General features: G+C 37.4%; 1 protein-coding gene across 1 annotated transcript in view; it reads left to right on the top strand.

Moving 5' to 3' along the window:
- Positions 1-16364, top strand: part of PTAC4 (plastid transcriptionally active 4) — a 161402-nt gene that overhangs the window by 84747 nt on the left and 60291 nt on the right. Inside the window, exons 7-8 of the mRNA XM_089436150.1 lie at positions 11403-11473; positions 11605-11687. Coding sequence (XP_089292276.1) covers positions 11403-11473; positions 11605-11687 — 154 coding nt within the window. The remainder of the gene's footprint in view (positions 1-11402; positions 11474-11604; positions 11688-16364) is intronic.

Raw genomic sequence — 16364 nt, 5'->3', positions numbered from 1 at the left:
TTGGGTTTTTTCGGGGACATTTGTCCAAAAAATACTGTGTCACTTATGTGCATCTTTCTCTATTGTTCTGTTCTTATTTTAGGCAAATTAATTAATCAAGTGAAGGCTGCAATAGTATTAGCTTCGATATTTGCTATGGAAAGCAGTAAATAATTTGTTTCAGTAATTAACAAATAGGAGAAGTTTAATCAGTTGCTGCGGTAGTAGATTCAGTTGGTATTATCGAATTTTCATAGTATGGAGACCATGCTCTTTCACTGGTATATTGGACACAGAAGCTATTGAGGATAGGATTAGTAATCTCATTCACATTAGCATGTGAGGAGTTAGGCCACTTAGGTCTATCTGAGGAGATGAGGAGATATAGCTCACATCTTGGCGGGCTTACTAGCAGAGTGTTGGATGTGTTGGCGCATGCGGCATGGCATATGATACATGGTGGTACAACAATAGGCAATGGTACCCAGGGGTGCATAGAGATACGCCACAGAGTCCAGTGTTATGCAGAGGGATGCGACCTAATGCATACATACCCAATTTTAGATTCTAGCATCCAGTGTTGTATAAAGGTATGCAGTGATGAGCAGTGGCCTGCAGAGGAGCATGGAGATGCATAATTGTTTGATGTAGCATGCTGGTTTTCATTGAGAGACTCACATCGCATCGAGTACACATGGGGAGTGCCAGGTACAGTGACACAAGCAGTATACGAGATGGTACAGTAGTAGCAGGGGGTATCTAATGGTGTACAGGGATAGTTCACGGTGTACAGTGGCATGCCAAGGAGTATGGGGATACTTGGTGGTATGCAGTGGCATATGGTGCGACACAGTGGGCTCTTGGAGTGTTGCCTCCAAGGAGACTTATGGACAGGGACATTAGGGGTACCATTGGGTGCAGCTCACCTAGGATCAATGAGGATGTTGTTGAGCATCTAGGGACATCTTGTTCAATGGAGACAGGTCTTCGATTGGGTTATCAGATTCGAGGCGGAGAGAGGGACGTCCATAGGATTACTCTTCAGTATCCCTGCAGAGTCTTGATCATACCCTTGGGGACCTACCCACCCATCACTCTCCAGTATTGCTTACAGTGGCTTTGGTTGCTACCCCTTGATGCTCTCAATACAGGTAATAGGACATGGGAGGCTCACCCTAGGCAGTTGGATGAGACATAGTGTGTCATGGGCAGGAGGGAGACTCTCCAGTTGAGACATTTGGTGGGTGCACGAGATGACAGATACAGGCTTAGGGATGGCGTGGTTTACTGCCGAGGTAGCATATGTTCCACCCTTGGGCTCACACTCGGGGAGGTGATTGCGAGGGAGCTGCATGATGCACTTTCGACGAGACAGTCCGAGGCATTATATGAGCATGAGGTGCAGTGGATGGTAGACCTGGTCTACAGGCAAATGTTTAGACTCCAGGCAGTATTGGGGTGCGCTTTCAGGAGGCAGGATAGCAGATTTCACTGTGTGGTCTGGCAAGAGCAAGGCAGATTGGCATGCATGGGACAAATTCTTAATACTTGGGGTCCATCTATCAGATACATACAGGGGTCAGAGACGAGGCACAAAGGGGTCCCAGTAGTTAGCAGTAGGTCACAACTACAGGCAGGGAGGTTTGGGAGTTGTGTATCTCTAGTATGGCTATGGGATCTAGGGATCCAGTTGATTGATAGGACACTCCATTCTATGATGAGCAGGATCATGGGAGAGGGTGATCTAGTTCACCTTGGGTGTGACGCATGGGAGATCGCTGAAACCTCCATTGTATGGCGAGGTATATTTATCCTGATGCTGCTCAGGACTGAGATTGATAGTGGATGGGTAGACATTGACATCATGGACATGCCTAGGCATGATAAGCTTGGCCTTCATGGATATTCCACCATCAAGTAGGAGGGGAGGATACAATCTAAGAATGATGGGCAGTTTGTCATAGTCAGAGTGGCGCAGTGTCAACATGGTGGCACCCTTATGAAACTAGCATGGGATCCGGGTACAATAGGATTTGGCAGTTCAACTACCCTTAGGGGTGAGCTGGATTCTATAGGGGGAGATCATTCAGATCTTCCTTTGGGTTCTAGTGATTCGTTGTTGACGTGGGGAGTGTCACTAGTATGGCAGGATGTTCAACAATGAGGAATGGTTCAGTGGCACATTTGGGACCCTAGCATTGGCTAGGCCAACGTTTGGAGCAACAGGAAATTGCTTGAGGACAAGCAATTTTTAGCGGGGAGGATTGTAATGTTCCCAATTTTTATGAGTGCAAAATTCACTAAGGAGTTTGTCCAATTTTTGGTGATATTAAATAAAAAGGAGAAAATATTATTTTGTGGGAGAAAAGTGGAAATTATCATTTTAATGAAGAATGGCGGCAAAGTAATATTTTATTAGTGGAAGGTGGGGACACCAAAGGAGATGGATAGCAATTATAAATAGAGCTTGGAGGCCCTCCATTTGGTATCTTTGATCATTTGACAATTCAACATTAGTTCTCTTGAGCTGCTTAGCCAAGACAACCATGCTGTTCAGCAAAAGGAATTTCCGAGCTGGAATTCCACTCTCATTTCGGAGAACTTTGAGTGTCTCCCTAGTGAGGCAATTTGGAGAGCTCAATTCAGAGTTTCCATTGGGCATATTTGCAAATTATTTCAGCTAGTACGTTTTTCTTCCAGGGCATAGAAGTGGTTTAAATTGCTTGTGGGGAGATCAATTACGAAGGAGAAGAACACCGAAGGATTTGCAGGGGTTTTTCCCTTAATTTTCTTCCAGGGCGCAAAAGTGGTTTAAATTGCTTGTGGGGAGATCAATTACGAAGGAGCAGAACACCAAAGGATATGCAGGGGTTTTTCCCTTAATTTTGCTCGAGGTTTTGTGGTGATTAGTAGGGTTGAGTTGAGAGAATTCTTGGGGCCGAAATTCTGCATTTCTGGAAGTGCACAGGGGATGGAGGAATAGAGGTTGAGGAGAGATAAGGATCGAAGATTGGAGGTATTCGTCAGGGGAGAATTTAGCCAAAGCTGGGAGAGATTTCCAGTGGTGGATTTGGGCTTAATTCAGTAGTATCAGTTTTGTGGGTGTTTTCTGGCCAAATTGGGCAATTTGCACTTGTTGGGGGTCACCGAGGGTCGGTGGATTCAACCCAAAACCTTTTTGCGTTTTTGTGGGTTTATTGAGAGGAATCTCTGACTAATTTTCCAATATTTTTCGGGTGATATTCAGGCTTGAAATCCTAATTCCTATAGCAGGGCGAATTGCTAGTTAGTTGAGGAATTTGCACCATTTTGTGGGTTCGACTTTGGCTTGGAGATAGGCCAAACCCTTTCTGGGTTTTTCTAGGATTTTGGTGGAGAGCTCAAGATTAATTTGGTGAAATTTTTGAGCATTTTTGGAGGCTCAAACAGGGGTTTCTTCCAACCTGCAATTGCAGAATTTCCAGAGCCAACACAGAACATTGAGGAGAAGTCTTTCATCTGCATCATGGTAGCATCTTTCTCACTTGGGATTGTTTAGCTTGCTTTGGCAAGCCCAGGTGCACACAATTCATGCATTGTACTATTCTCCATATATAACAAAATGGCTGAATTTTGGTGCAGTTCTGGTGTAAATTGTGGGTGTTTGATTGTTGTTTAAATATTTCAGTGTTGTATGGTATTTTACTTTGTTTATCACTGTTATTTCCTTTTTGGAACATTACAGTATCAATGATGTGGATTGATACTCTGGAGTTTAAGTGGCAAATGTGATAAGATATTGATCTATCACTACTACTAGAGCTAGTGTCATTTGCATTGGATGCTGATGCATGATTAAATGGAACAGTCTGATTAGGCACTGGTCATCTGTAAGGGGTAGAACATGATGAGCACTAGAGAAACTTGAACACACCCAATTTCATGTAGGCTTAAGGCTGAGAGAGGCTTGGCATGGGCGAAAAGTGCCGAGGCACTTATCATTACTCCACCTTCTGTAGCAGTGGTTCCTATTACTGCAAAATCTAGCACCTTAGTGCAAAGGCTTATTAAGCAATCTAGATTGAGAGCAACAATGGGATTAGTCTGAACTAGTCTGAACTGGAACTGGCTAGTTTTAATGGAACTGCCTGCAATTTCTCAGATCTCTACAATTTTTCATCCACCAGTTCCAAATGATCAAAGTCTGAGTAGTGAGTAGACAAGCAATCATGGCAACAGATAGCTTGCAGCTTACCTTACCTTTTATTTCTATGGTATTCCTTGATGGTACCTTTTGGGTTTAGTGGGCAATTCTTTGTGCCAAATTTATCAAGTCCTGACTATATGTTCTGTGCTAATCTCAGTTACTACTCTAGCTGATTTAATGTATTCATAATATGGCCTTGGTCCTTGACCATCCTAGTGCGTGCCACGTTTTTTAAAGACCTCTTTGAAACCCAGAATCAAATTTTCAATGTTTTTATGTTCCATACTTTTTTCGATGATTTTCAGATTGTATGTAGAAATACTTGTACTGATTGTATTTGCAAGGCTACTGTCTTCTCAGTTGTAACTTTCTCCATGTTTTTGGTTACTCCTAATAAAATTATTGCAGTTGCCTGACATTACTTACTAAATCAGTGACTGATCTTCGAATTTCATGGGCATCTCTTGGACTTGTTCAAAGTTAGTTAAAGGATGCAGATTCACACTATTCATTATTTAAGGAAGAAATCATCAAAACCTTTGGTACGGAAATCGAATCTGCAAGGTCCATCTTATTAATGGAAATTCAAATAAGCATTCATTAGTTGTCCATCGAAGTCTTTTACCATCTCACTATGTAACTGTTTTATAGGGTTTTTAATGTATGCAAAAGTGATGAGGAATGTTTCAATTTTTAACATGGAGAAACTTTTGTATCTAAGACCATAAGAGTTATATCATAGTAGCATATTGCTGCCAAAGAATTGCCATTCCTGGCAAGGTTGCCAAGAACCTCGCCTTGGTTTTGGTTTTATCAGGGAGCTTTTGAAGTGCAATCCAATTTTGAAATGATGCCAAATGAGCAACTGGGTCTTGGTTCATTGGTGAGATCAATGGCAGAAGGAAGTCTGCACTATGCGGTGCAGCACCTGACCTCAGGTTATGTTTCTTGAAGCAACTTGAAAAGTAAAAGGCAACGCCAAGTTATCCACTGGCTGAGCTGTACCTTTAGAACTTGGGAAATCCTTCTCATCAGGCTGATATATCACATACAGGCCTGCGTTCACTATTGTTAGTTGTTATGTTATCCATGTTCCTTTATTTAATTGACAGTTGTCCTAAATTACTTTTATTGAAGTTGGGAGTTGCTTTTTGGAAACTGGTGAGCTAATTAGGCATGGTTCCATTTATTGCACTAGAGGTTACTGTCATTCCGAAAGACCTAGACTTCCTGCCCACCACATTGGCTGCCTTTCTTTCAGGTGATGTCCCACCAATTGCAGACTACTATTTTTAGATCATATGTTCTGAACTAATGCCAGAACCAGTACTAATATTCGATGGCTTCTCTTTTGACCTAGGACTTTCTTGCAATTCTGTGATTCCGTAGCTAAATCTTTGTTCATCCCAAACTTTGACATGATAACCAATGATTTATTTGTAGAAAGGAATGTATATACTATAGAGTTTACATTTACTGTTATTGTGTTGCTATCGATGCACCTTATCTTTCATGTCTCTTCTATCATTCAAGATGAAAAGGCGATGTCCACCAAGTTTCTGGGATGGGGAGACACGGGAATGGGAGACAAATAGGAGGAACGTGTGGGAGCACCCCCAAATTTTAGGGAAATTCAGGGGGGATGGGGGGACTTCGGGGTCTATATATATAAACATGATTCAAATTCAAATTCAATAATTAAATACATTGATTCATACATCATAAATGATTCAATGAAATAAAAATAGTAAAATATTGTATACATTGATTTGAATTCATTGTTCATTATTCTAGAATCTGATTAGTACTAAGCAAAATAGTAGATACTAAATTCTGAAGATTGGAATAGTAAATTGAAATACTCATACTCAAAAATAATAAAAAGTGACGAGTCAAAGACTTCGTCAAATGTCATCAGTATCTAGAGTCACGACTCAAAAGTTAAAACTAAAAATGAACAATGGACAATGAACCAATGTTATTTGAATGGGACCGGTGATCAAACTGGTTGACCCCAAAACTAGGAATTGGAAAAAATATATGTAAATATCCATGTGCATCCATATGAATCCAAACCATTATACACAAATATGCGAAGTTTCTCATATATATAGCAAGGGTGCATATAACCAAAATAGCACCAAATGCAATCAATATTTGAACCAGAAATACATCAACAAAGAAGCTCTAGATGGCCTCTATAGTCCAAGAAATAAATGTTACAAGAAATACCTACATATCATCAAAATATTGTGTATATTGGGATCTTCATCATTAATATCACCCTATAAGCATTAAAATAAGATAGAAAAACTTAACATGTCAAGTCAAGATTTGTGATAGGTACAATTTTACTAGGGTCATGACAAAGGAGTTCAATAATCAATGCCACCAACATTGAGATACATAGAGTGCTTGGTATCTCCATACTCTCATGCATGATAGAATCCAATTAGGTCAGAACCACTCTCAAACATTTGGAGTAAATTAATGGAAATGTTAAAAATTTAAGTAAAAATTTGAGAAGCCTAATATTTGACCTCAGGGCCCTACTAATGCTATGTAATTAATGGCAATGTTAAATTCTTAAAGTAAAAGGATGAAAATGAAAGATATTTCTTTCATTTGCATCCTTTTATTTTAAGAATTTAAATTACCATTAATTACATAGCATTACTAGGGCCTTGAGGTTGAATATTAGGGTTCCCCACTCATATATTTTTGTTTTCGAGCAAAATTTAGGGGGGCACACCCAATCCTTCATCAAAATGTGTTCTTCTCTCATACGATTCTATACAAAATGCGTTCTTCTCTTGTACAATTCTATACAAACTAGTGAAGCACCTATATCTATTCCATACAAACCAATGGGATAAAGCGCCTGTCTCTACTCCAGCCATATATACTCTATATGAACTACTAGGGTTTAAACTGCAGGTTGGGGAGGGGGTTGGATCAGCTGATCAGGTCAGAGAGAAGAGAGTTGAGTTGCAAGGTTAGTTCGGGAACCAGCCAAAACAACCATTTTTCCTTATTAGAGAACAATAACTCACAACTTACTACAAACCACTCACAACTTACTACAAACCACTCACTAATAACAACAAGAAGAACAAGGGGGAACGCCCACAAGCACCCCTTTTGGGAAAACACATCACCCACATTGGGGAAACGTTTCCCCCTCCGTCTCCCCAAGTTTTACCCAAAAGGAGGACATGGGGAAACATTTCCCTAGGTGTTCCTCGTCCTAGAAGCATGAGAAATGTGGGGAGCATGCCTCCCACCTTGGGGAATTCATCCTTGTGGAACACTGTGCAAATGTTGCTGCCTTGATGATGTATCTCGAATTCTGATGGCCTTGGGATTTTCATTTTTTTTTCTCTGTTGAATGATGTATCTTCTTTCATTGCTTCCTTCATAGGATTTATATACGGATTTTCAGTATCTGGTGCATTCTTTAAAATATTTGGGGATTCCAATCTTGTCTCTTTTTGGTGAACATGTCCAAAAAATTGGTGTACAAACTTTCTTTGCTTCTCCACTATCAACTTCCTCTTGGCTTGGGATTTAACTTTTATGGCAGACCTGATCTACCAAACTTGATTTCTGCGGGCTGCCTTTCTTAAGATAAGTGGTTGATGGATTTCCTGTTTTCCTCCTCCTCTTGCACCCATCTTTGTTCTTGTCTACGTCAGATGGTTTGGGTTTGAATTTGAGTTCAACAATGGTAAAGTTTGATTTGAGTTCAAATTTAGCGATGAGGTTTGGATAAGCTTCGCCATTAGGTTCATCCATATACATATTTAAAATTTGTAAAATATATAAAAGATAAATAAATAAGTATATGTATATATTGAGAGAGATAATATATGTTAAAATTAATATTATATTTATAATTTATAACATATACAGTATATGAGATTTATTAATTTATAATGTATATGAGATTGATAAAATCAATAATAATATTGACCCTAATTGTTTTAATTATATATAATTTAAAATATATTAATTTATTATTTATAAATGATAACTTACTCATGATCGGTAACCCATAACCTCTCTATAATTTTAGACATGTAATGTGCGATTGAACCTTTCAATGCCTGGTAGTCTACCCAATTGCAGGTTTAAGAATTGTGTATTTTAAAGCGAACCTGCACAACACGTCCTAGGAGGTCTTATGCGACATGTTGTGGGTAATCCGAACCTGCATGAATTTAAACAGGAAAATAAGGCGAACCATAAACCTGCATGAAAAATAAGCCAAACCTGCATGAATTTAAACAGGAAAATAAGGCGAACCATAAACCTGCATGAAAAATAAGCCAAACCTGCATGAATTTGAACTAACCTTAACAAATATTTTGAGGTTCGCCAAATTCCAAACGTCAAGGTTTCGGTCCAGCGAATCCCGTGACATAGGTACATGTTCAGATTGGATTCAAGTAATAGTGGATTCGTCTACACCTGTTCACTTTGATGTGACAACATGTCCCAGGAGGTCTACTGTCTTATGCGGCATGCTGTGGGTAATTCGAGCCTGCATGAATTTAAACCGAAAAATAAGCCAAACCATAAACTTGCACGAAAAGTAAGCCAAACCTGCATGAATTTGAACTAACCTTAACAAATATTTTGAGGTTCGCCGAATTCCATGCGTCAAGGTTCAGGTCCAACGAACCCTGTGACATAGGTTCTTGTTCAGATTGGATTCAAGTAATAGTGGATTCGTCTACATCTGTTTACTTTGAATTGCCATGAGGACTTCAATATAAGCAATCATCATGCATACTGTTGAGACCATGTTCTAATCATAAACTGGCTGTTGTGTCTTATTTGTTTGCACACAACTATTATGCACTTTCCCTCCTACCCTGAGCAAATAGTTCTTACTGGTGCAGTTTTGTCACCCAGGGATGCCTGGTTCGTTAGAAAATATAACCAATGTTTACTGTGGTTTCTGTTTCATTCCTAAAATAGTAATTGACGACAATAACAGAGTTATACTGTCAACATGTAATCAAGATACAAACATCAGTATAGTGGGGCGAGTCTTTTTCTTTAATATCTTGAGGTTGGCTTCACATGATTAGGCTGCACATTTTTGTGAAAATTTCTAACCTGAAATTCTACTGTAGCTACTGATTTATTTCACCTACCTATTCTTCACAATAAGTTATTTACAAAATCCCTTCGGCAAATATTAAAATAAATTCTACTACAGTTATCACATAATTACACAGAGAAAATCCATACATAAGAACTAATCACATCAACATAGTTGTTTTTGGACAATTGTCCCCAGAAAAACCCATTGTGGGAAAACCGGTGCAACAAATGTGGGTTTTATTAATCTTCAGCAACAATCGCTTTTATAAGGAATGATTTTACAGAGAAACTGAGAGAAAACACCTGAGACTTTCCCCTGGAAACTTTCTGACACCTTGGAGACCTTTCGCCCACTTTTGCGTCACTTCAGCATGGCTTAGCATGGCTTTGCGTTCCTCTGCATCAACCTTGCATGATGGCTGCGTCTCCCTCTGCGCTGTCTCTCTATGTCCCTGCGTCACCTCTTCCTCAGTCACTTACTGTTGCTGATGCCCTCCTCTTCCTCCACCCTGCAACTCTCCCTTTGAAATCGATCTCCTTCTCTTTGAAAATTGATTTTCCTTGGGATATTGAGTATCTGCTGGTGTGTCTCCAAATGATCCTCAAGTCTTCTCTTATACTTTTCCTGTTGATGAACCAACAGCCGAGATTAAGTCTCTAATCAACGGCTAAGATTAAAACAGACTTGATCCTCGTTTCATAGAAGCTTCTCACCCTTATCTTTATTAATATCCATTAATATTTTAATTTTCTTAAGTTTAGACTTAGGAACCCATTAAAAATATTAATTATTTTAATAACTCCTCAACCAGGTGGAATTTCTCCAAACATTTTCTGGGTCTTGGAGATCTCATGTGCCTTAGCCTCTCCACCAAATTTCAAGGCTAGATCATATCCGATGCTACCAAAAATCAACATTTTTCTGCTCCCTTGGTCAGTGTGTTCCTAGTGTTTCGGATTTATCATGATTGGTTGACTATTAGTTTAGACAGTGGAACCACTGTTTATTGTGTACTTTCCATATCATTCTTATTACAGTGAAAGGGCAATTAAGGAACGATACTATCTACAAGATGTCATCACACTATTCACAACACACACTAATATAGAGTGTGCATTATCTTCTTTATTATTTAAAAGTTTGACTGCCTGGTATCGCATCAGGTGGCCAACAACTACAGGCGTCATATTTTTACCCCTAGCCTATCTTCCATTTACATCTTTATGCACAACTACTTGCTAACTGTCAAGCATGGTCACACATAACTATAATGAATAACGATCAATTGTAATCAACTCCACTTGGTTTTCATGTTTAGCACCTATTCCTTGCTCTAAGTTACAATGCGTATCTCATTCTTTCAGTTATATCTTTAATTGGCTGTAAACATTATAGCAGTGAGGTGGTATCCATTGGCCATGTCTCCTTGGTGATAGTTAGATCAAGATGTAATTCATCCTTGGTAGAACATGATGGTAATGTAGTGGTAACGTGTTGGTACCATTTCTGCTTACAGATCCATAGATATGTAAATTGGCATTAAAAGCTGGTATTATGTTGCATTTAGATTACATTTTAAGTTTTTGAAGTTCTTCAAAAGAATTAGTCCTCGGCTGAAGCCTAATTGATCCTACTCCAATACCAGCTAGCTACTGTTTTCTTGTTTTAGAAAAGGGCATGCAGGATTGATATGGATAATTTTCTTCATGTTGTTGATCATAGTTTTCTTCATGTAGCAGAACATAATTTTCTTTTGTAGTTGATCATAGATTTTTCTTATCCATCAGAGTTTGCCTTATCAAGTTGCTTCAAGATATAAAACAAGCAATGGGGTTTAGTGTCTTGAAAATGCTTATTCAAGACATTTTTTTCCTCTCATGATGGAAATATATGGAGCTTCAAGTGGGTCATAAAATGCAGCTGGATTTTTGTTCTTTTAAACGTTAACATATGATCTAACCTTGAAACAAAACTTTGGCTACCTTTTTTAAAACTGGATGCTCCAAGTATATTTTCAGCTATTATTTGGAAAGTTTCCTCAACTTGACAGTGTACACGGATGTATTTGTCTTTTCTGGAAACTTGAAAGTACACCTGAAATAACAATCTTGTCTATGGTGCCAGTTATTGGAGAGCAAAATACAGGAAGCCAAGTCAAAGAAAGACACATTGAAAGCTCGGGCACAGTCTGCAAAGTTTGTACATACTTGCCTTTCTGAATTGAGGATTTAAAATTTGATGATTTTTTCTTGATGTGGAGTGAGTCTGTTGAGGAATTTTCATATTGAGTTCAATAAATTTAAGGCTTTACATGCATTTGATACAGGACTGCACAGAAAGTTAATGAGGTGTTGGGCACCGTCAACACAAGTAGTGCCCTTGCTGTTTTTGAAAAGATGGAAGAAAAAGGTGTGTTCTATTTATTTGCCCGAAAAACACTGCCTCATATAGCAATTTATTGAAAGATTGCAGTTTCTTTTCACAGACTTGGGATACTCTCAAATGCTTTTCATCATAGTTACCATACACTTTTAAGTACGCATCAGAACTTGTGAGAACTCACAGGTATGCTGAGTACTTGGTTTGGTACTTAGCATTGTCATGTTGACCAAGTATTGGGTGGTTAATGCCTCCCGTCTTGCAAGTATAGGTGAGTTTTCACTATATCAGCTCCATACGTGCCATACTTAGTTGACTGAATACTGGGCAATCAATACTCAGCATACCTTTTCCTGCATATATTATTACTAATTTTTGCGTATTTTCACTATTTCCAAGTACACCGAGTACCTCTAGCCATGTACCTTGATTTATATGAGTCCAGTAGAAGTAGAGTAACTATGGTTCCCATTTGGCTTTGTTTCTTTGGAGTACGTTTTTTTTTCTTTCTTTTCCAAGAAATGCATCTTACAGTACATTGCTGAATGGTAGAGAGTAGATCGACTTGTTCACATCATTGAGCTAGGCTGCGATTATAAAGAGTACCCTTGCTTATGCAATCAGACACCAACATATTTGCCTTGGATTCAATTCTAAGAGAGTTTACATACGTATGAAACATGTTTAATCTCAAGAGAGTGTAGATCCTTAAAAAAATGCTAGTTCTTTCTAAGGCAATAGGAGACGTTACAACAGGAGTTTCTTGGTGGTGCTTATGTGAGGTATATGCATCCTTAGCAATGTAGAATGCCGAAGATTTTAACATCATTTTTAGGATACTTATCCAAAAAGCATCGTCTTGATACTATTGTTAAAGCCACCATCCTTTATAGTTAAAAGGTTCAAAACCTTATCTTAGGCATTTGTTAAGAGAGTCTAGATTATTTTGCTACAACATGATTTGGTGCAAATGGGTTGTTCTTTTCCAGTTAATGAGATAGCATTGTTCTTGGCACTAGCGCTAATATTTCCCATGGTTTCAATGTCATGCCTTGTGGGTTGTCTTTGACTTATGGTTGTTGTCTATGTGATGTTGCAAGCTATCTTGCAGTTTACTATAGTGGCATATCCCTGTGTTGAAATTTTGATCTACATTAATACCTCCCTTTTATTTGTGTGTGTTTATGTTGTTAATAATTCCACATGAATAATACTTGTGAGACAAAGATGGCTTATAAGCAGTGGTGCCCCAAGTTTCCGAGATGTGGAAGTCGGGAAATACACATTGGGGATGTGTGGGGGCACCCCCTGTTATGAATAAAATATATAAAAATAATAAAAATAATAATAAATAGTAATAATGATTAGTTTTGAAGAGGCATGACCCTAAGGACATGACCGTTCATGAAAGGGCACTTGCCTAGGTATATAAGCAGGCCTTCATTTGTAACATCTTATCATCTCATATCTTCTGTACATTTCTTATATAATATATTATTGTCCCATCATGGATAATTACATATTTCAGATATGCTAAGTATTTTTCCGCGTTTGTGAACTTTGTTCATAACATTGGTATTAGAGCCAATCTAATCCCGACCTCTAGCTATCAACCCATCCGTAAGCTTCGTTGCGATTGTGATCGAAGCATTTTGCTACACAAGTTATGGAGATTCTCCATTTTCGTTGTCAAGCCCTTGGCCATAAAAAAAGAAAAAAATTAGTTGAAGATTAAAAAAATAATAGAAATATATATATATATATATATATATATATATATCTATATATATATATATATATAACAAATTATAATATAAATTAAAAAAAAGAAGGAAGAAAAGAATATATAAGAAAGAGAATTTGTTATAATATAAATTAAAAAAGAAGAAGAAGAAAAGAATATATAAGAGAAGAGAAATTGGAATATATATATATATATATATATATATATATATATATATATATATATATATATATATATATATATGCGTCGCTTTCCAACCCTATCGACTGCCAGACAACAAACCAACTGCCATACGCACCCCACAACTGACAGACCAACACGGAGGGTCAGCCGTGGGTCACGCTTCTTGTTTCCATTGCCACCATCAGCCTGCGTCAAGCTTGCCCCCACCATTTTCCCTATGCCCATCGTCACACCCTATCATCGACGTTCATTGTCTTCAAGCGGCCAATCGCAGAACCCTGATCTGCTGCCACTTAACACTCAATTCATATAACCATCAAATTGTTGCTTCCATACAGTGGTTTCTATAATCGTTGTACAATCAGACGCAACAATCATGTTTTTTGTCTCATTTACAATCACATAACCTACATACAACCGTCTGTATAAATGCTTTAGCAACAGTGGGCCATACAGACCATTGCTCGTACAGTCACGACTATTGAATCATTAGCTTGAATATACGAATTAGTTATATTGGTCCCTCAAAAAGGAGATCATAAAATTAAAAATACACAAGTACACAATAATTAGGGGAACATATAGGGAAGGGAATTCATAAAGTGTTAAAAGCCCATCAAATAAAAAGGGACCTTATTATATTTCCAAGAAGGGTATCTCATACAAAGAATATATAAAGTTTAATCAAAGTATCATCGACGAAATTATCAACAAAGGCAAATGGAGTCTAATTCGAAGATGAATGAAGGAGTTATGGATTCCATATATAATTCTATGTTTTGAACCAGATGTCTGTTTTGTAAAACGGAAATTGAGTACCTGTTGGTATTTAAAAATTGCACAAGCTTTTGTCCAGTGTGTCGAAAATTGCTTACCTTGGAAGAATATCAAGGTAATGTACATACACAAATTAAAAGATTAAAAGAAGAACTTGTAGAACTTTAGAAAAAAAAAACAAGGCATCAGAAAACAAATATGAAGATCTCAAAGATCAGCGTAACGAAGCATGAATATAAAATAACGGAGAAATTTTGCATCTAAGGGACCATAGTAAAAAATTACTTACAAAGATCAAGAAGGCCAAGGCTACAAAGCAAAAATTAGAACAAGAAAAGGAATGTCTAGAGAAAAAATTCAATGAGAAGCTATCAGAGAAGGAAGAAGAAAATTCGTGCTTGCAAGACTTGAATCAAAGTTTATTAGAACAAATCAAAAGTTTAAAAGATAAGGAGGATACTGAGACTAAAGTCAACAATCCAGAAAGCGAAGAAATTTCATGTCTAAGGAATCATAATCAAAACCTTCTTACGCAAATAAAGAAGCTTAAAAGTGACAAGAAGTTGCTAAAAGACAAGTTAGAACAACTTACTTAGGAAGAAGTATTGAAGTCTCCAGTCGTAATAGTCCAAGTAGAAGATAAAGGAACAAATACCGATCCAGTCAATATCACAACTCAAGAAAAAGACAAACCAGTTGAAGTAAAAACATCCTCAGATGTCGCGGTTCAAATGATGGAAATTTCAAGTGAAGATCCAACGATTAACCAAGTGACTTAAGTACATGAAAGAAATTAGATACTTCAGGTAAATCAAGAAATTGACACAAATAAGATAAGGGGAAATCAAACCACAAAAACTCCTTATCTATACCCAAATCTTAAAAAACATACATCTCAACCAATCTGCAAACTCATCATTCATACCAGAAACAAGTGATTTATATTCCAAAGAATATGGATGTCACCATAATCCAATCTTGTGATAATATTCATCTCAAGTTTCCAGTAATTGCAAGATTTCACAAAAGATTAATTTTGGATGGTTAGACAGTTTCACAGTATGAAAATTTTGTACCACACTCAAAAGTTCATATTGACTTGTATCATCAAAGATGATTTCCACAAGTTGAAAACATGAAGAGACATTGCAAGATAGAAAAAGATATCAAGCTTTCTTAGCAATAAGCTTTGAGGACAAAGCTTTTCTAAAGGGGAAGGCAATGTTATGAATAAAATATATAAAAATAATAAAAATAATAATAAATAGTAATAATGATTAATTTAATAATTAGTTATGAAGAGGCATGTTCCTAAGGACATGTATCGTTCATGAAAGGGCACCTGCCTAGGTATATAAGCAGGCCCTTATTTGTAACATCTTATCATCTCATATCTTCTATACATTTCTTATATAATATATTATTGTCCTATCGTGGATAATTACATATTTTAGATCTTCTGAGTATTTTGTTGGGTTTATGAAATTTGTTTATAACACCCCCCAAATTTCATGGAGGAGATATGATAAGTCAAACATGAATGGGAATAGTATCTTTTTATGCAATGAGATGAGAGTGAAAAGGGAAAGATGGAAAGTGTTAAGTATGGTTAGGGTATGAAGTATAATAACTCAACTAGATCTCCAATAGTATGACTTGACCCAAGTCTTGATGACACTTAAGGACAATTATGCCCTCCCATGGTACAAGAGAAAATTATATATATATGTGTGTGTGTGTTTTAACAAGTGTTATTAAATTACACCTAATGTTTATTATGTTCACGACTAGGTAAGAAACCATCACAACATGTGAAAGCAATAAACCCACACATGAGAACCTAGCTCATTGAATAAAATAAAAGTCATGCATGAAGTACCATCTGTGAGTGCACACAACATCTGAGGTGTAAGACATAGCAGTTGAGATACCATGGTAGAGTCATTTGAAATAACTCATGAGTGATGTGAGATTGATCATCATGTATCTAAAGGAAGATTGGA

The sequence above is a fragment of the Pinus tabuliformis genome, chromosome 5_2 (genome assembly GCF_031772625.1).
Source record: "Pinus tabuliformis cultivar Carrire ecotype Pingquan chromosome 5_2, CPIR1, whole genome shotgun sequence".
Taxonomy (NCBI): Eukaryota; Viridiplantae; Streptophyta; class Pinopsida; order Pinales; family Pinaceae; genus Pinus; species Pinus tabuliformis.
This window is presented reverse-complemented; position numbering and strand designations above follow the sequence as displayed.